Source organism: Nematostella vectensis, chromosome 1 (genome assembly GCF_932526225.1).
Source record: "Nematostella vectensis chromosome 1, jaNemVect1.1, whole genome shotgun sequence".
Taxonomy (NCBI): domain Eukaryota; kingdom Metazoa; phylum Cnidaria; class Anthozoa; order Actiniaria; family Edwardsiidae; genus Nematostella; species Nematostella vectensis.
The window spans coordinates 18,455,111-18,475,261 of NC_064034.1; the positions used below are offsets into that span (position 1 = coordinate 18,455,111).

Sequence of the window (20,151 nt, forward strand, 5' to 3'; positions counted from 1 at the left end):
GTATTTGTTCTTAGTACAACCATTTTTTTAATAGATTTATTCCCTTGAATACAACACAGACAAAGGCGTAGCCAAATTTTCCAAAAAGACATGCAGACATGATATGGGACAATTGTTAACCTTGCCATTTAACGTGGTTGAGGAACGTCATGGCGTATTTGTACGTTTGTACGGTAGATATTATTAATATAAGTCCACGCCTTGTCTAAGAGTTTTTTGTTTTTTTTTTATCACGTCACCGTTGATAGGAGCACAGTGGACATTTATCTGCCAGTTGATTGCCTAGATAATGATTTTATAGTTGCTTCACGCTTCGTACATGCTGTATTTGTCGGGAACATCAAACTCGTGAGAAGGTCGAGGAACTCCTGGTTCTAAAAAGAGAATGAAAAACGATCAGCATTTATCTAGGGGGACAAAGTAAGTAATCTTTAATCCTGGCCTTCAGTTTTTCTTGAGTTCTTAGGGCTATTTTCGTGATTTGCGCATGGATTCCTCTCATTTATCGTGATGCAACAATCCTCCTGATTCCCGGACGTGGAAATCTTCTAAGATGTTTTGTTTATATGCTTATAGTCTTGATCGGGTAACTTGTTCCCATTTCTTTGTGTTTTGACCATCTGTACTTTTTTGTGATACATGACTGATGTACGATGTCTGAAAACGCATGAATACACCCCTTCCCGCCCCCTTGAAGGAGAAAACCAGGTAAACTACTTCTTTAAAAGCTCAATGCATACCATGCTATACTACAGAAATTGACTGGTTTGGCGCAAGTGTACAGGTGATGTCGTGGTGATATTTTTTCCCGAATTCAGAGGAATTTGTGAGGTGGAAACCTCACCTCTTTAAAAAGATAATACAAATATTTTGGCTTCAATCTTGAATAAGTTGGTTGTTGAGATATTTAACAAATCCGAAGAACCCCCTTTAACAATGAAACTATTTCATAAAAATCATGAAAAAGAAAACAGAATAAATAGCGAGCGAATAATCGAGAAGTTCTGTACATATATACTGTTTTGATGAGATAAGCAAAGATTATGTTTCTCTACATCAATGAAAAGAAAAACTCATTATAAAAAAAATCACCCTAGACCCCAACAGAATACATGACGCATATTTTTTAATAACAAAAGAGCATTGTTTGTGAAATCCCATCAATAGTCTCACAAGTGTGCAGATCCTGGCGTTCGCACATTGATCTCTGTTATCTTAACTACGAAACGATTGCCCTTGAGGAGGCCTTAGGGCGCTTGGATATAGATTAATCTTCAGCTAAATGGGGAGTTTTACTCAAACTTGCTTATCAGCCTTATCTGAGGCTCCTGGGGCCATTAAAGCGGGCATAGATCCAGGAAGCACGCAAGCTTCTCTAAGTGCTAGATAAGGTTTCTTTAGTTTTTTTTAAACACCCTATTACAATTATCGGTACACTAGGTATCCGCTGGGGATTTCGCTCCCCCGGCTTGCTACTATTACCTGGCTCATTAAACTTTGTCAATACGCAATAATCTCTGACGTTCTCGAGAGGTTAAAGTATACGACAAGAGAAGATCTTGAAGTCTATAGTGCAGAAAGTTGTAACTTTAAAGTTCATTAAAAATACAAGCTTTTTAACTGCCCTCGATTGGCTGAACCTGAATGAAGTGAAGCGAGATAAGGTGTTTCCCAGGAGGTTGAACTGAATCTGATGACATTTTCTCGAATGTTTTTATTGCCGCTGCCACCAGTATTCCCTGATATGATATCATGCGTTACCGTGATGAGCCGTGCGTTACCGTGCGGCGGTGCGTGCTCGAGCCCTTCCTACACTGCCTTTCATGAGAGTTATCGTGACAGTTTATTTATTACAGTTGATATCTGAAGAGCAGAAGCCATTAGAACTGAATTGTCAAATGGCGTGACTTTACCACAAGCAACCACTCAAATGTATTCCTAAACAGATCGTTCACAACCTGTGAATGATGCGTGTATTATAAAAACCGGAGCTTCGTATTTTTTATGGAACTCTATCATCATATGTTACAGCTATAACAACATTCTACATATGTCTTTTCATAAAGCTTAAGGTAAGAAGGTAGCAATGTTAATATTCCGAGTGTTTGTCGAGAAATCACTTCGTGAGAAAAGCGCGGTAAGGAAAGCATAATAACGAAAAAATAGAAAGACTGCGCTAAAAAAATCGTGCTTGTACGGTTAAACAGCCTCTGCCAGCCGCCATTTTGTCATCCTAGCAAAATACCAAGTTTGTAAAAACATCCATTTCCAACGGCAGATTGTGAAGTTGGTAGATAAAATAATTAACGTTGTTTTAGATGGTTGTTCTTAGATCTTAACACATCATGAGCCTTCCAATATCAAATGAAAACAATAACAAAGGTGTGGTTGACAAGGGCTTATTAACTTATTTAAATATTTACCATGTTCTGGAAATTATACAGAAGCTTTATAGATCTGAGATCGAGATGAAGGAAAGTGGAACCCCGAGAACTTGAACTCCCCGCTGACTCGGATTCATTTAGAGCTCCCCAGGTAGTTTCTTAACTAACATGAACTGTTTCCCATCTCTCTTGGTGGCTCGGTTTTACTGCATCGCACACGGACCCTTTTGTAGAATTCCAAAATCTATTTGGCTTCCAAGATATAAGAAACATAAAACACAACAACTCATTATGCAAAGACAAAACCAAAGCTTTTAGGCTTAAAATTTACTAGTACAAGGTTTTTCGGCGGTAAGAGCTGCTTTGTCATTTGTTCGAGTTTGATTTAACACCTAGCCTCTGGAAATGAATGCATTCCTCCAACAGTCTAGGGACACCGATACAAAGTTTCACAGTGTAAGGCAGCAGTCTTTATTTATCGGGGGAAAGGGGGGGGCTGCTAAGTTGAAATCTAAAGCAAAATAGTGACGTAATAGCATAATAGTAGTTTTTAGTCTTGAAAGTGCCCTTTTTAAGTCCGGCACATTCATCAACATCGCTGTAACTATGAGCATACTTGCTACGTACCATGTGGTACAAAATATGTACCTTTGTAAAAATAATGCTTTACTCTGTCAACCGAAATATGGTTGAATGTTGTTTGGAGATAGCCCCCTTTGTTTTAGGGACGTTGGAGCTGACTTTACTCGGTATCTGCAGGAGCAGTGTTGATTAAAACTCATATTGTAGGGGTGCAGAGAGAAAAAGGCTTCGGGGGCATGTTCCCCGTACATGTTTTGTCATTTTCAAAAAATTCAAGTGCTAAAAATTGTTAAAACCTAGATAACAGCGTTGTTAACTCCTTCCTACCCAAATTCTTATTCAAGTATCTTTCCACTCACCCCATTTGTGCTATGCCATAACTTTGACATGTTAAATAATAAGTCCCTCCCCTAAACCATGGCTGTATTAACATTTGAGGCGCCCCCCCAAAAAAAACCTGAGCTAAAAAACCGACCCAAAACTGGTACCCCCCTTCCCCCGCCGCTAAATAATGACTGCTACCTAACCTTCCGCATTCGCGAGAGATCATGTCATGTCGTAGCCTTTGGCGGATTTTCCGCGCACGTACCTACATACGGGCGTCGGTGTAAGACCAATAAGAGCTTTCAAAGCGATGACGGGCGGACTGGGTGTAAATGGCAGACAATGTGATTACTTTTAATGCGAAAGTGATCTTTCAAGAGGCAATGGCGTCGTGGGGCTAAATCTCTCCGCCTTTTTATGCGCACAAACCGGAGTCTGCCCTCACAGACATAGCCTGAAGTTTTGCACACGTTAGGGAGCTTAGGAGAGCGACAGCGACAGAGACAAAAAGTCATGTGCCAAGCGTTTAATTTTAAACAAAAATTCGTGTTTCCAGCTTAGTCGTTCTTTTGTAAATGCTTCATTTTTTGAAGGAAGTGCTGACAATAACTCTGGTTAGGCCCGGAAAATCTTGGGTTATCCTAAAACGCGGAGTGCTAAAAGGCAAAATACGAGAGTTCATTTAATTAATATCCCTAACATCATATTTACGTCTGTAAATACAATAAATGATTCCTTTCGTTTCCCTGCATTTCGATTTTCCTCCAATCGTTGCCAGATCTTGAGTAGACGTTTATGTTGTCTGTTAGCCGGCTCTCCTGTTTTGGGGGTCTCAGGATTCCTGTGGCGATTTTTTGAGACATAGGGACCTTGAACAGCGAAAACATACAGGAGATTCAATGTGAAACAGCGCACGCTGTACTCTGCAAATGATGCACCAAGGCTTATGGTGCTTATCATAGGCTAAACACATCTCCATGATCTTAACACTAATGACGCTGTCACCACCGCCATATCTCTAGCGTAATATGTCATCTATTTATGTCACCATTACCAAGAATTTTTAGGTAAAACATATCTTTAAAAATCTTATTAACAGATGCATTACACGCCATCAATATTAAACGATGGTATTTTTACGCTTTTCTTTCGTAGAAGAGGCGCAAACATTGATGTTTAATGGTATTTATGAGCAGGTGCAGTGTCAAATTGGCGCTACTGTGGACAGCTCAGATTAGTTTGATCTCTTTCTCCAGCACTCTCATGCACACTCATTGTTTGAATCATCACGATACACCAGGCTTGTGCGATGACCCGAATCTAGCGGGTCCGCTAGCCACCGCTAGCCATGGGCGTTTCCTTTTGTGTGTTCCTCATATTAGCTCGAAACTGTCTACACAGCCTTTCCTGCTTCGCTGTGTGTGCTCCGCTAGCCAAGGAAACCCTACCCACGAATCCCACGATCATCATAAATACATGTACGTGGGCTATGCATTATAGATGAGGAAATCTTACTATTATTTGAAGTGCCAGAGGAAACACACACGCAAAACTCAACAGGAAGGTTGTTTTACTAAGACACTGATATTAAAGATGGTTATTAAACGTTGAACAAAAAGTTCGAATTTAGTCTGTTATTCCTCAGCCCGAGGGGTTGGGCGAGAGAATGGATGGAAAATCTAGGTAATCAACTGATTTCCGACATTACACCTATAACGTTCTTCTCGACTCTACTGGTAACATCTCATTGTTGTTTTCACGAGGAAAGGTATTGTACGACACTGTTCAGAGCACAAAGCACGGACTACGACACAAAAATCGACAGACAATGGCAGCTTGTTTCAACGAAGATCTCTATCGCGCACCACAACACTGACTGATTGCTACGAAGAGGCGTGAATCAGGCACAGCGGGGGCCTCACAAACACACCAGGTAAGGCAGAGAAAGCGCAGAATGACGACCTAACTACAGCCGACACCTCGCGAGAAAAACTCAGGCCCAGGTACGGGATTATCTGATAAGCTAATACACGTCCAAGAGGCTTAGAGGATTAGCGTTTAAGATTTATTTGCTGTGCATTATTTTTCAAGGACTTTTTATGAGAATATGAATACACACTTCAAAGAAAAATTAACATGCTAAGATAAAAAAAAGCTCTCTTTAGGGACTACCCCTTTGGTTTATCCATTTATTCTTAGGTGCCCGTGCTCCTGGTGCTCATGATGACTCAATGATGAGCCGTCTTATGCAGATCCCTTTATTTTATTTTATTTTATTTAATTTAATTTTATTTTATTTTATTTTATTCTAAGAAACAAATGCGTTAAAGTAGAAAGGATGTGTTAAATTTGTAGGAATATTCTTACAAAATAGATTTCGATTACTATAGCTGGCTTTTTAACAAATAGAATCAACATATTGTAGTCTTATATATAGCAACAATTTCGTAGAAAATCTAGCGTTCGTTATTCAAAGTGACGACCTTTTTTTCGTATTGATACTGCAGCATTTCGACAGTTGGTATTTGATATGATCGCAACAGTAATAGGCGCTCGCGCAGCTCTCAAATTACCCTTCTAATTTAGCGAGAAGACGACGGGTGTTAATTGCTGGCATGGTGAATCGGGTTAATTGTTATTACATTAGTTTCGTGCATATTATCTTATCATACAATTAACCAACAAAAATCCTATTACAAAAAAACCCACATGTTAACGATGAGCGAATGGCCAAAAAATACTTGCACTATGTTTGATGGCCTTGCAAAACTTGTTGGAATATTTAAGAAAGAGAAAATCCCTTTGAAAGTAGCAAACATTTCAGTAATAATAGACTAACCCCAAGATAACGAATCTTTGTTGAAAAAGCCCCGGGGCAAAGTCTTATAAAATTTAAATCTTAAAAGATCTAGAAAAATATAGTAATACGGATACGTCAATTGAGATCTGAGAATATTGTTATGAAATCTGCCAAGATGCAAATTAAATTAAAATGCTTTCCACGGGCTATATGATTTATAAAAACAGTGAAGGGAAAATAAAAACAAAGACAAAACTACCCTTATCAGCAAAAGGAAGCAGTTTTAAAATGTGAAGCTACAAAGCGTATATGTTTCGCCTACAGAAAACAGCTAGAATCCAGGCTGACACTACTTACGCTAACATACTAAGTAGTATAGTGGGGATGAAATTAAGCAGGTTATTTCTTGGGTGATGACAGCATTTTTTTAAGTACGTGTAGTTTGAACGTATGATAAACAAAATTTCAAAAATTAAACTTTCCAAAATTAAACGTATACGATAGGAAGATTCTATCTTTCTGATGGTAAACTTGACCGATCAGTTCTAGAAACATCTGCAGGCTTTCAGCTAGACAGAAACAGACATTAATACAATATCAGCGAGACCTCTGCTGCGTTCTCATTATCGCAAAAAAAAAACTACTTACAGACTATCAATTCCGATTCCACAGAAAAACAGTCCAAATGTATTTTTACCGTTATCAGTCTTGCTTAAGTATGCATACATTAGCATGATCTGCTCAGCACATCGAAACGCTCGTGGCAAAGTGGTACTGAAAAGAGTAGGTTATAATATGGCTAAAAAAACATTCAAACGGTCTGCCAAGGACGAAATAAAAATTTACAGTTAACCCTCCCCTTCCTTTTTCATATACCAGTCGCACCTCAACCTTACGTATAGTGTACCACGCAAGTATTTTCACGATTGTCCCTATTGTAAGTTGGTTAATCCCTGAACATGGCATATTTGACAGGTGTCCCTCTGGGTGGCTCTTAAAAACGTCTAATAAGCGCGCTTAGCAGAATTCAGCAAGAGCGCCATGACACCCCTTTTCCCAGCCCATCTACCTTGTAGAATGTGTGCGCATCAAACCTGATGGGAAGTGCATGGGCAAATTTCTGATTCTGTGACGCTAGAGAAACGAGGGTACTGCGTTAAAAAGATGGCGTTCAATTTTAATGTAGAGAAATTCTTTTGCTCTTCAGGTTTGTAAAACTGAGGCCATTCTAGATTGTTTTTCCATTCCCTTTGATAATTCTTAGTCGTCGATATAGAATTAGATGCTTTAGTCAAAGGGAAAAGTCAGGCAACAATATCGCCACCTAATTACTTCCGTCATTAGCATCAAGGTGAATTTTGCTCGCCCGATAGCTCATTTCTATCGGTAACATAACAGGATGTTAATCGCCATAATTTGTTTGAAATACAGTGTACACGACGCTTGCTAAATTGGATTTTTAGTGAAACTACTTTTAAGATGATTTGAGATGGAGAAGGGACTTAAAGGACAGGTATTCTATCCAAACTTCTGATTATATCCGTTACCTATTAGCAAGGGAAATTAATAGACACACAAACAAAGATGACAATGGACTCCACCTTTTTGAAGCTCATTGAATCTGGCCCTGACTTCCCATCGTATGTATGACTTTCTTCTGTATTTACTCTGGTATGGTTTCCCATGATGATGGTACGGAGGTTATGACTTTCTTCTGTATGTACTTTGGTATCGTTTCCCATGATGATGGTACGGAGGTTATGACTTTCTTCTGTATTTACTCTGGTATGGTTTCCCATGATGATGGTACGGTTAGGGTAAGCGGAACAGAGTATACCACAGTAAACCTATGTCGTCAAGTCTCTTTGCCTAACTACAGATTTTTTTTTTCAAAACAATTGTGTTTTAATTTACCCGCAGGGGGTCGTTTTTTTGCAATAGCCTATTTTGCTAATCAGTTTGTCTTCATTATAAAGTATTAATAGCAACGGTGATTTCATCCGAGGAGTCATTTCAATTCTCATTAATATCAAATATCGAAGCTTGCTAGCTTTTGTTGTTATACCCCTCATATATAGAAATGTTTTTTGGTGCTTTGTTATACATTTTGAAGGCATGTTCACCTATGTTTGCTACAAAAAAGTTATGAACAATCTATTACTTGTGTATATGGCTTCACTACGTCTATTTATAACCTAGATATATCCACTTGATGCAACTATGGAGCTATTATTATTATTTGATTTCCCAAAACATTTTTGTTGACATTGCAAATACAGGGACAGTAGTCGCCAAACCAATGTACGATGGGTAACGTTTTCTAAATCTTAAAGAAGCCGCTTATAGAAGATATCGTGTTTAAATTATCAACCATATACATCTGTGAATCCTTCCCCGGGAGGTGCGACGTGATTTGCTTGTTTGTCAGCAAATTAAGATCGTCTATTGAGAACAAAGCGATAAGAGAAACCTCTTCCTATAAATATTTGGAAATCAATTTCCCGGTACATGACGGGTCTCTTTGTACCACCCACTTGATTGATGGTTTGACACGCGCCATTCATGTAAACGGAGAACCATGCTGAGTTCCATTTTTTTTGCTCAGAAAATGTGTGATTTACGAAAGTGGACTGTGATATATTATATGGGAAATGAAGTTTAAACCAAGATGCGTATCACAGGGTTTAAAGCTAACCTTTTAATCCACTTGAAAATGCAAGAGGCATCTTGTAGACAAACAACCAGAGTCAAGCAGGCTTTCAATGTTAGACCATTAATTTTCATGCCTTTTCATTTAAGAAAAATTTGAACCAACGATTACAATGAATAGGCCGAACGCGTGCATTTAGATTCAAGAGTAGTCAACGCTCAAACTCATGGGTGTCGGAACAAAATGGCTGGCCATTTGCGATGAGATAAGCTTGTAGTAATATGAACAGGTCACAATAAAGAGCCCGCTCAAACAATGGAACGGTAAGCGACAGCTGTATCACAACAAATTCACGGATATTAATGGAACCCAACAACTTTTACAGTTAGCGTGTAGTGCTAATTTACTTTCGGAATACCCTCCAGTTCCACTTGCTTCGAACACGCCATGATAAATGAGAACCGGAGACCAGACTGAAATATTACCGAACAGGTATGTGACCCATATCATACAACAAGTTTTATGGTCTGTCTAAGACGAACAGGCACTAACACAAATAGTCTGACTTTTTGCCTGTGCGCGTTTCCGTGCCCCGTCAAATGTTAAACTTGCCCTTAGTTTGAGGGGTGGTTTGCATATATCGTCTGGGCATACTTCGCTTATTTTGTGGGCCAACAGTTACTTGTTAAGGCTGTTGTGGTGTCCGTTTCTTGTAACCTTTAAGTAATCGGTTATTTACTTATTTTTATTCGTTTATAGTGTAGTATTTGCAATTCTGTTAATAAAACAAAATAAGGTAGCACTGCTTTTATCCGCACGTTTCAACTTCCGTTGCATCATGGATAGAAAATTTCGGTCTATAAATAAGATGTTTAATTAAAGGACACTCACTCACCAATAACAGCAAATTCTATACCTTGGACTGATTTTTTTCATAACTTCGCTTTTTATTTCTAACCTATGAAACATCACAACAATTGTGTAAAGTCAAAGATACAGTAGTCGATCTCTTTGTTGTCCAAGACGAAATTTACGAGCTCACCAAGTCACGAGAATTATTTTAAAATATCAGAATCTTTTCTCCACAATCGCACGGGGCCGCATAGACATATTTGCAAAAAAAAAATTACTACCGAACGTGGATTAAATCCATGTGTTCTTTAATTTTTTTCATTGATAACAATCTCGCGCGAGGATATGATATGATATTCAAGCACCTTCCTTGTAATTTTTTGATGTACTTAGACGGGCCAATATCATAGACTCTTTCAAATAACTTTTCTTTCATTAATAGCAATCGCCTTCGGCTACTGGACACCATAACACTAAAAATAGGTAACACGCTAGTACAAGCTATAAATCAAACGTATAACGACTCTGTGAAACGGATTAGTTGCGCTTACGTCTCGAGCGTTGGTCCTTTTGCTCCGACGAAGGGCTAATGCTCGTAACGTCGGCGCAACTACCCTGTTTTACAGAGGCGTTCAACGTACTTTTTCAACCTTGTGTTGTATTATACCTTGTCTACACCACGCCTACGCAGACCATCTAGTTTTTCTACAGCTTGTCTGTAGTCTTTCTAGCTAAAACATTTTTAAAAGACTACTAGCGTGACTACTAGCGTGACTACTAGCGTGACTACTAGCGTGTTAAAACACGCTAGTTGTCTCGAGAGCAGACGTCCTCAGTGTCAGTCAGTCTGAAATCTGTGCAGAACTCCTCCCCTCCATATATGAGGTACAGTTGTTAGTTTGAATTCCTTTTTTTACGAGCAGGTGATAAGGAAGTGTTCAATGGGGAGGGGGCTCTCTAACTTTTCAGCACATGGGGGGCTAAGCCCTCTAGGCTCTGAAATTTTTATTAAGCCTACCTTTTCAGGTTTAAAATTTCAATGATATGACCTAGCTTGGGAATTCTGTGGCGCTCGAAACACCGAGGTGCGCTGAGGCGAGAGTGCTCGAAAACAAAACATTTCCGAATACCCCGAATGAGGGCCGGCTAGCAGGCGATCATATCTATGGTTTCCTGTCCTCAGCCTAGTCCCCAGGCGTTCTTACCGGGTTTTCTGTGTTCAGCCAAGTCCCAAGCGTTCCTATCCGGCTCTGATTTGGTTCCTGTGTTTGGCTTTTTCGTGATTGGTTAGAGATATGACGTCACAGGAAATCATCTCCCCATTCTCTGGGTTGGCTCTTCCCAGCCCTTCTTGTCTCACGGCCAACCAAAGGAATCCCGTACAGAACGCCTGGGACTAGGCTGAACACAGAATACCCGGTAAGAGCGCCTGGGACTAGGGTGAACACAGGAATCCCGCACAGAACGCCTTGAACTAGGGTTCCAGCTTTTGATTTGTTTGGCAAGGCTTAAAGCTTTGCCCTCGTGCGTACGAACACGAGCGGTTTGAATCATGCTGAGACCTTATCAGAATAATTCCCACATAAGCGCCTTTGACGTTACAAACGTTATCTTTCCATATCCCGGACGTTATTGGTGCTGGGCAGATAAAGGGGTTTTAAGATTAATCGACATCAAAGAACAACATCTTAATTGAAAACAAAGAAAAATAATAACATTTAAACCCATAGAAGACAGAAAGACCGATAATTCTGTCTTGGGAAAAATTAGATTTTACTTATATATATTTAAAATGATTTTAAGCGAAGCGCATTTACTTTTTGTCAGAAATTAATTGCTCTGGTTTGTCTTTGAAAAAAACTCCTTTTGTCTTCTTATAGCTAGATTAAAACCAAAGTTTGGCTTTCATGTTTAATTTCAACTTGTCCATCTTAGCTCACCTCTCTGAAGAAAAGAACTCAAATGCAAGACAAGTCGAAAAAAAATCTCTACCGCAATGCACCACGGGGTGGGCTTTCTAGCACATGTCCCTCTTGTGTGGGGCGCGCGGCCAAGTATCTCAAGAGTCCCCTGGCGGGCCTTAACATCTTCGTCTGCGATGGTCTACCAACGGGTGGCTCTATTAATGAAATATCAACACGGGGTGTTAAAATAAGTCGTCGAGGGGTATTTAAGCGTAAAGAAGGCCGGGTTGAAAACTTTCATGAGAAAAGCCAGAGCGTGTTGTAGGGGGTTTTATTACTCTAGCGTGTACTGGCATTTATCTAACCGTATCTTGGGGCAAGTACGACAATTATTCGGTTATTACTTGGTCTGGCTTTATCAACAAAAGTAAGTAGGTATCTTCTCAGAATCAGTTATCTTATTCGTAGTATATCGTCTCTAACTTTGTCTTGCTTTATCAATAAAAGTAGGTATCTCCTCTGAATCATTTATCTTGTTCGTAGTATACCTTCTTAGTTAAAGTGGCAACTTTCCATCACTCTAGTCTAGCTTTGCTGCATCAAGAGTACATTTTCTGTGGGAATCCTTTGTTTTGTCATAGCATACCTTCCAGGATAAGTGCCTTATTACTCATGTTAAGCTTAGATCGTAGCATAACTCAACGTAGAGGATGGTTACGACATAAAACTGCTGTCTTTTGCGAATCACTTATCTTCCAAGTGAGTATGTCAGAGTGGCATACGGAAAAGGAAAGTTTAAAGTTGTATCCATCACGTTTTTTTTTTTGCTAAAATTTCGACTACCTATACCCGACATTTCTAAGGTTCTCTCCCAATCCTTGGAAACCACAGATCTAATACTGATTTCCGACAGAAAAAAAAACACATTTTTTTATTCTTTTCGCGCTTTTATTTGCAAATCATAGATAGCACTAGTAACCTTGATAAACCTTTTCATTTTAATCAGGTGTACTGTTTAGATTTGTTAAGGCGGGTTGGAACGGGGGAAATGTTTAAAGATAATCGAAAAAAACGCTCACTGTTTTTATCAGTATCAAAAAAGCGGGAAAACGCTCCATTGGCAAAGATTGTGGAATAAGATTTGGAGTGTTTGTTTACAAGTTTCTTGATCCAGCAGGGAGCAACCATCACATCCTCAGGCTGGAATACTCTATATTGTGTTATTCACAAGCTTTCATAGTATGTATAAAGATAATTAATGGTGTAGTATAAATTAGAGAGTTCAACTTCCGTAATTTCGTATGATAACATGGGCAGAATGTGGCCATATTGAGACGTAATGAGGGATAATAGTGATGTTTTATCTGTTGTTATCAGCTTGTTATCAGTTTGTCGTATCTTTAAGTTTTTCTATCTGTTTTGTATAGAGAGAAGAATAGAAATAGGTAGGATTTAGCATACGGGAAAGCAGAAGGTTTTATTTACTACAAAGGTGTTTAAGAAGCAGCTTATTGTTGCATGAAGCGGTAATACAGACTAACGTTTTTTAGATAAAAGTTTCATAAACATGACACCAAAGAAACGCCTTACTGTAATTAGAAGCGGTAATATAGGTTTAGTTTAGAAATAAAGTCTAATGAAAACGGCACCAAAGAAGGAAACACTTTTTTGTAATAGGAAGCGATGACAAAACTCCATTTTGAAGAACACCTTCCTTGAAATTGTCTAGGTCTTTCCCTGACAAATATTTCAATAAATCTTAATAAACCACGGGAGAATAGTTCAATCGGTTGATTTATTAATTTGACATTTTTGCCTTCAATCCAGTAGCAGGTGGCTCTAAAGAATCTCCATTTTTCTCTTAATTAATTTGTGAAAAGAACAAATGTTAGTTAACTAATACACAACAAGAGCTTCCCCGTAGGTAGCAAGCAGTATAAGTCAGCAACCGAAGAGTTCTTAGATGTAAGGTGTGACACACCCGACACACAGAATTTGGGACCCGTGTAAACCTCAGCGGTCACCATAGCAAGGGGATTCGTCCTCGTCGCTTGATGTAGTAAGTGCATGTTCAGAATAGCAGGGGTACTTTTCCCCAGCGATCAATATATAAAGAGGGTATATTTCCCATCGGTCAATATAGCAAGGGGCTGTTTTGTTACAAAATAGCACTGAGTTGGAACTCTACCGACAAGGGCATGCATTGCACGGTTAATAAAAGCGATGTGTATACGAGCTGGCAGAGCAAACTGTGCACTCAGCGATCTGCACACGTTTGACATTTTTGGGCAAGCCCCGATAATATCTACCGTAAGTTCGTCGCCTAGGCAGGCTTGACTTGTAATAAGAATGCGATGCATTCGTACAACCTTGGACTGTTTCCCCACTTATATTAAAAAAATGCATTTCTTTTTGCCTGGTACGTATCGGGGGTATATCGCCACTTGCCTTATTAAAGATAAAACAGTGCATTTAGATTGCTTCCGCATTTAGATTACTTCCGCTAAGAAATAGAAGCAGTTCATTTAGTCTGTGGTCGATGGCAGTGTAGAAAATGAGAAAGGCGTACAGTTTTTCTACGTGATTCAGGGCCGTGAAATAAAGGGTCGATAGATAGTAATTAGCCTAGAGTATTCGTGCAATTCAAAGAGCAGAATATCATGTTGTCTCGTTTTACAAAGTTATTTACCAATTTTTTTATATGTGCTTGGATAAACCATGGTAGCACCACGGCTAAACAAGGGGATTGAATTATTTCAACGGCCCGCATTAAACCCCAGAAGCTTGGACATAAAAAAGTCCTATTTATTACTCCATTGATATGACCTTCTTTTTTAATTTCTGAAACAACACACATTCCATATCTCTTGCAAGTTTAGTTTTCCTTTTGACCTCCAGAGACTCTTTCTGACCTTCGAGTAATCGAGCCAGTATCTAACATATAATACAAATGGCATAGTACCAACTCGACGCCTGCATAAAGGACGAGTTGTTCGTTTGAACATAAATGGTTTCATGAAAACTCTATCAGCACAAACTAGTAGCAAGTCTAGCGATTCACAATGCAATCATAGACAGAAAAGCATAAACAGGTAGCGATAAGGTGTACGATATCGGTGGTGATATCTAGTAAACTATTAAAATTCGCCCAAGGGCACATAGTTCAACTATCTTAAGCCTTTTACGAGAAAACTAAAAGCAATTCCCACATATAGTGTTAGATCAAGAATGTTGACCTCAGTCTAAACCACAGTTAGGAGGAGATGTCGCACAAATAACCGCACTCAGAACTCGCTTGGTAAGCTGTTTTTCGCATTTATAGCGGCAGGTTTTGCGCCGATTAACTCACTCTCCTCCGGCCATAACTCCTCCTACTCGAATGTCGCCTCTAAGGGTCGAGAGATTTTGCGCCCTCAGACAAAAGCGAGCCTAATTCGTTTTTTCTTAAATCAATTGCAGATTTGTCGCCGATCTAGCACTCATGATTTGGCCACTGAGAGTGGTTCGCGCTGTGTGTCTTAAGAAGAAAACCGCGCGGCTTCACTCATGAATTCGACACTGGAAGAGGCCGTGCGCCCAATTGGCACTAACGCAAGTAGTGAAGGGGAGCGAAACCAGGGGCTAAGAGTCGCTAAACTCTGCGTGTACCTCCTAATTCTGCTATGCAGCGCGTCGGGCAACACATTGGTCATCCTGTCCGTGGTGCTATTCAGGCGCATGAAGACCGTCCCCAACATGTTTATCGCAAACCTTGCAGCGTGTGATTTCGTTACCACTGTGTCTAGTATCCCGTTTGATTTGGCGGCGGATGAGCTCGGGTATTGGCCTTACGGGGCAGTCATGTGCAAGCTTCTATGGCCGCTTGCTACCTTCACGACCTTAGCCGCGGTGTTGACCTTACTGGCGATCTCTGTTGATCGGTATATAGCCCTGCTCTACCCGCTCAACATCAAATACCGGATTACCAAGCGACGCTTCTACATCATCATGGTGATAGTGTATGTCGTCTCTGCATGGGCTATTCTACCGTATATGATATTTCAGGAGTATCAACCTGGGGACGGAGCTGGGACTTTACCTCAATGCGGCGAGGAGTGGCCGGATTTCAGCTACCGCAAGGCGTACACTGTGTTCTTATTCTGCCTGCAGTATGGGGTGCCTTTGCCTTTTATGATCTTTATATACACCAAGCTTGGTATGGTGCTATTTAAGAACACTAAGCAGATGAAAGCGTTCAGCGGGGGTAATAAAGCAAAAACCAATAGCGGTACTCCGGTGTTTATAAGGCGCATTGATTCTAACGCAAAGACTAGGACCTCGGAGATGCTCATAAAGCGAACAGAGAGTACGGATAGCAGAACTCGATCACTGAACAAGAGAAGGCAGCAAAACAGCAAGACGGTGAAAATGTTCCTGCTAATTGTAACTATATTTTTATTCTTCATGCTTCCAAATCAAATCTTATGGCTGTTGTTTGACTTTGGGAATTCGGAATACCTCTTGGCGCATCTCGATTTGATAGCGTTTACCTGCCGCGCATTTACGTACACGAATTCTGTGTTGAACGCAGCTATCTACGGCGCTTGCAACGGTAGTTTTCGCAACGCGTTCGCCTGTACTCTCAAGTGCAAATGCGGGCACAAGCACCAACGCCAGCACTTACTGAACGTCAGCGTTTACAGAAAAGATAAGGTTTGTAACGGACGTAAGATCTCTCGTAATGAGAACGCCAATGCGTCTAGGGACGACACCGGAGATACGCAAGCGAGCGAGTGCAAAAAAACATCACCAACCAAGAAAACCGTAAATTTTTTGTCCCCGCATCCGTCTGACAATTGCATTGTGCGAGATCATAAGTCACGAGCTGATAATGGGATAATGGTCGAGACTAATGCATCGTCAGAGGTGGAATGCTGCGAGGAGGTATTTGACTCCCCGCCATGCGACTGCGAAAAGTCTCTGATTGCAGATGATTTCACCTGCGAATCGAAAATTGAAGGACTTTTGAATCAAATTAACAGCGACGTTCAATCGGATTTACTGGGCAGTGATTTCAAACTAGACAAGGCGGATATAGACAAAGATTTGCGCGAAACCATTTTATGACCAAATGGAGCAATCTAATCTTTTTATTAATAATGATAGAAGAGTAATGCAGAAACATCAGCACTCAGGCAGCCATATTTTGGTATTAGTTCATCAAAGGCAGGTCTAGTGTTCAATGCGTAGGCTTCTTTATGCTTGGTCTACCTGCAAAGTGTTAGCACTATGTTATTTGAGAAAAGACAAAATGCGCTGGTGGCATTACTGATACACGATTCGCCTCAAAAGTTATATTATCTCTGTAGCATTACTGCGGTTATTTCAATTTTACAAATCTCGCCAGGGATGCTAGAAGTAATAACACTAAGTATCGATGAAAAAGAAGGAGATGCCTTCATCTAAGTACTCGTGATAGCCTTCATGCCTGCTGGAAATAACACCACACCGGAACAATAACAATATATTTCAGGACATTAAGATCAAATATGATAAATCACAACGTCGTTAGACTGGGCCATCAGTACTTGCAACAGAAATATACATAGTTTCCCTGAAAGGCGCGCTATACTTGGCGGATCAATTCTATACTCCCTCATCGCCATCTTGTTATTTGTCCTTTTCGCGGTTAGCACAATATTCTCCAAGTGTTAGCTTAACTGGATGGTACTTATGGATATCACTTGATTTTACATGCGCCATTCAGCGAAGCTCTTTGATTAAAACCAAAGATAAATAAACAATTAGCGCGCACAAAGAACCGTTGGTCGATGGTCATGGAAAGGGTGGGAAGTTGCTCAAAATGATTGAATCCGTAAAAGTTAACCGATTTTCAAAGTTCAAGACAATAAAGGTGAAATGTAGAAAGTATCGATAATATCCATAGTCGTTACGACTAACACCAATGTAAACCAACTGATTAACCCCAAATTACACAAAAGTGAGCTATAAATATATTTATTATATGATGAATAAAAAACAAATAATTGCTATAAAATGGCCTTGTATGATGAGAAAAATAATACATCATTCTCATTAGTCCCTGACATGATCTTCAAATGATAAATTGTTCATTAGGTTGGGGTATATAAAGGCCATTAATGGACGGCTGTTTGCGGGAACCCTTGATATGCATCCTTGATATTCCACTAAAACGCCCTCCACCTGCTAACCTTATTATATCAACCAAAAACTACAAATGGAGACATTTACATCGAGGTGATTGAAAGGGCGCAGAACAAGCCCTTCCATCCCCCCCCCCCCTGATTTTATCCATAGCCTCCCTTCCCCCTTCTCCCGGATAAAAGACCGTGACGTCTATGGCTGAACCAGGCTGTTTGTTTCATTTAAGATAGAATCCAAAAAGGGTGACCATATCTAGATAGTAAGGTACCGGGTTCTCTGTGGTTGGATTCCCATTTTTTACAAGAAATTTTTGGATATTGTATCTTTAAAATATAACCAAGTTCTGACAATAAACTATTCAGTTCGACGTTTCCCGAGAAAAAAGAAAATAATAAATAAAGAAGTTTACCATCCCTTTTAAAGCTTTCACATTTTTATGTTTCAAATCATTTTACACAGTTTAAAAAAAGGTATGTGAAAAATGTCTTCCGCCAATAACATTTCTGACGTGTTTTTTAAAGTTATGATTGTGAGAAGTTTTGGGGCGCTACTCTGGGAGACCTTGAGTCCGTTTGCTTCTCCTCATCACGTTACGTGTTTTTTGGGGGGATTTTGTAATGATGAAAGCGACAAAATCAAGAAACTAAAAATTGCTTTTTTTAACAAGAACAAGAGCAAAAACAGTAAATGGAACACCAAGTAAAATAAGTCTAGTCTAGAGAAAACTCTGTACATTATGACGATATACTTGTACTCAAGACTACCAGAGACTAATTGACAGTCAACAGAAGAAATCTAATACCCCATTCACATCACATATCAGCGCGAAAGGCCGTAAACAGGTCCAGACGCTTATGTGTGACAGTAGATATTGACAGCTCGTTTCCTCTAGCCCGGGGTCAGCGGCTCGTACACGATGTGTTATCGGCTTGGGGTCTAGTCGGCTATATTGGGAAGTGATGGTACCTGTACAAGCCAAAAAAAAAAAAAAAAACCAGAGCCGCACTTCAGATAAATCCTGGTATAACACTACTGATTTCAGCCTTTCACGCCGTTATCAGTCGATACGCATTTAAAGAATGTCGATCAACCACTCCTTTGTTATTGTTTATAATTGTAAATACGCATGAGGTCTGATGCGTTATTGACGATACTTGATTGAAAATATCTTCGTAACTACAAGTAGACCATGATGCACTACGCGCCGAGTGGTCGTCTATGAACATCAGTGGCACAAAGAAATACCATTTATGCTGCGAGGGTTCTGTATTTGAGATTATCACAGTTTATTGTAGGGTAAGCATAACATGAAGACTAGCAAAGATGCGCAGTTAGAGTGCGACTCGCGCTACGGGACGTCTATTATCTGGTCGTCACGAGAGGCAGCCATTCAGAGTAACAAAGAATGGTTGAGTGCTTTTCAGAACACGGATCACAAGCACAAACAACTCAAGAAATAACGCGGGGTACATCTGCTGCTTTTCTCTAAAGCTCACCTTGACCCACAAAAAGGCAAAAAAAATCTTTCCACGTGACCTTAACGTAAGGTGATCACCTCTAAGCTTATGAGGGCCTCGAGTGAGGTCCCACATATAATGACGTCATGATGACATCACCAGTTTTTATCCCATTAGTGAAAGACTTTTGTAGTATGTGCTATTATCAGGTCAGCAAAAGTACGGCACAGAGCGGCCTAGAGCGTAAAATACAGTGGATGTTACGCTCGTATCTCGTAACTCCGACTCTTACGTCCCGCGGGATAGGCTCGAGCGTCCCGCGGGTCTGTATGACTAAAGATTATCAGATTATGGATAACATCAGACGTGCTGTTTACTCGGGGTAACAGAAAATAGAGAAACTAGAAAGCTCTCTACGCTTGTGAGTAGCTATAAAGTATGATTGGATAAGCCGGAAGTATTTAGAAAGGTTTCGTGACAATCGCCGTTTTTGCAATTGAAATAAGGTGAACACAATGTATATTTGTAGCTGAACATTTTTACTCCCTAAAATGATCAGACAAGTACAGTAGACAAAAATCATAAGAAGGATAAAATGAGGGAGAAGGGGTAAACCTATTTGTGATATTTCCATATTTGGTTAAAGACTTTGTTAAAGGATACCCAAAGGTCCCTCAATCTAAAGGCATAATGTTCAAATTATATTAAAGTACAAATCCCTTGCAGAGGGATATTGGGTTGAGGATGAAGAAAGGGAGGAGAGAGATGGCTGTTTATTGGAGGGGGAATGAGAGAGAATATGGGGAGAGGGCTGTGTTGGGAAATGGGTGTGTCACTTTAGAGGGGTGGGGAGGGGGGATTAAGGGGCGCTGCCGGAAGAGGAGGCGTAAAAGAAAAGAACATAGCGTAAGGTAGAGGCGACGACGCGCTAGTCATTTGATACGAACAGTCAACACCTCCATTGTGATAAGAGAAAAACAAGGGTCAATAGCAATACTGTTGACATCATCAATAAATCTACAACTAAGGAAGT

General features: G+C 40.0%; 1 protein-coding gene and 2 long non-coding RNA genes across 11 annotated transcripts in view; 1 reads left to right on the forward strand and 2 right to left on the reverse strand.

Moving 5' to 3' along the window:
- Window positions 1–7,824, reverse strand: LOC116619327. The gene is made up of 2 exons (XR_004296642.2): window positions 7,692–7,824; window positions 1–374 (listed from the first exon to the last, which is right to left on the reverse strand). It is a non-coding gene; the product is annotated as an uncharacterized LOC116619327 (long non-coding RNA).
- LOC5514441 (QRFP-like peptide receptor) lies at window positions 1,644–17,528 on the forward strand. 9 transcript variants are annotated; one of them, XM_048731827.1, is made up of 3 exons: window positions 1,644–2,072; window positions 5,059–5,293; window positions 14,956–17,528. In XM_048731827.1, exon 3 carries the CDS (start codon window positions 15,043–15,045, stop codon window positions 16,600–16,602), a length of 1,560 nt encoding a protein of 519 aa, XP_048587784.1. In that variant the 5' UTR covers window positions 1,644–2,072; window positions 5,059–5,293; window positions 14,956–15,042; the 3' UTR covers window positions 16,603–17,528. The 9 variants fall into 9 exon arrangements, with proteins under 9 accessions (XP_048587784.1, XP_032239912.2, XP_048587801.1 ...); XM_032384021.2 differs by lacking the exon at window positions 1,644–2,072 and adding an exon at window positions 13,421–13,555 and having other exon boundaries at window positions 3,663–5,293; XM_048731844.1 differs by lacking the exon at window positions 1,644–2,072 and adding an exon at window positions 13,421–13,555 and having other exon boundaries at window positions 3,663–5,223.
- LOC125570323 overlaps window positions 11,472–20,151 on the reverse strand; it is a 23,210-nt gene continuing 14,530 nt past the window's right edge. The window contains exon 2 of the long non-coding RNA XR_007312655.1: window positions 11,472–11,711. This is a non-coding gene — a long non-coding RNA (uncharacterized LOC125570323). The remainder of the gene's footprint in view (window positions 11,712–20,151) is intronic.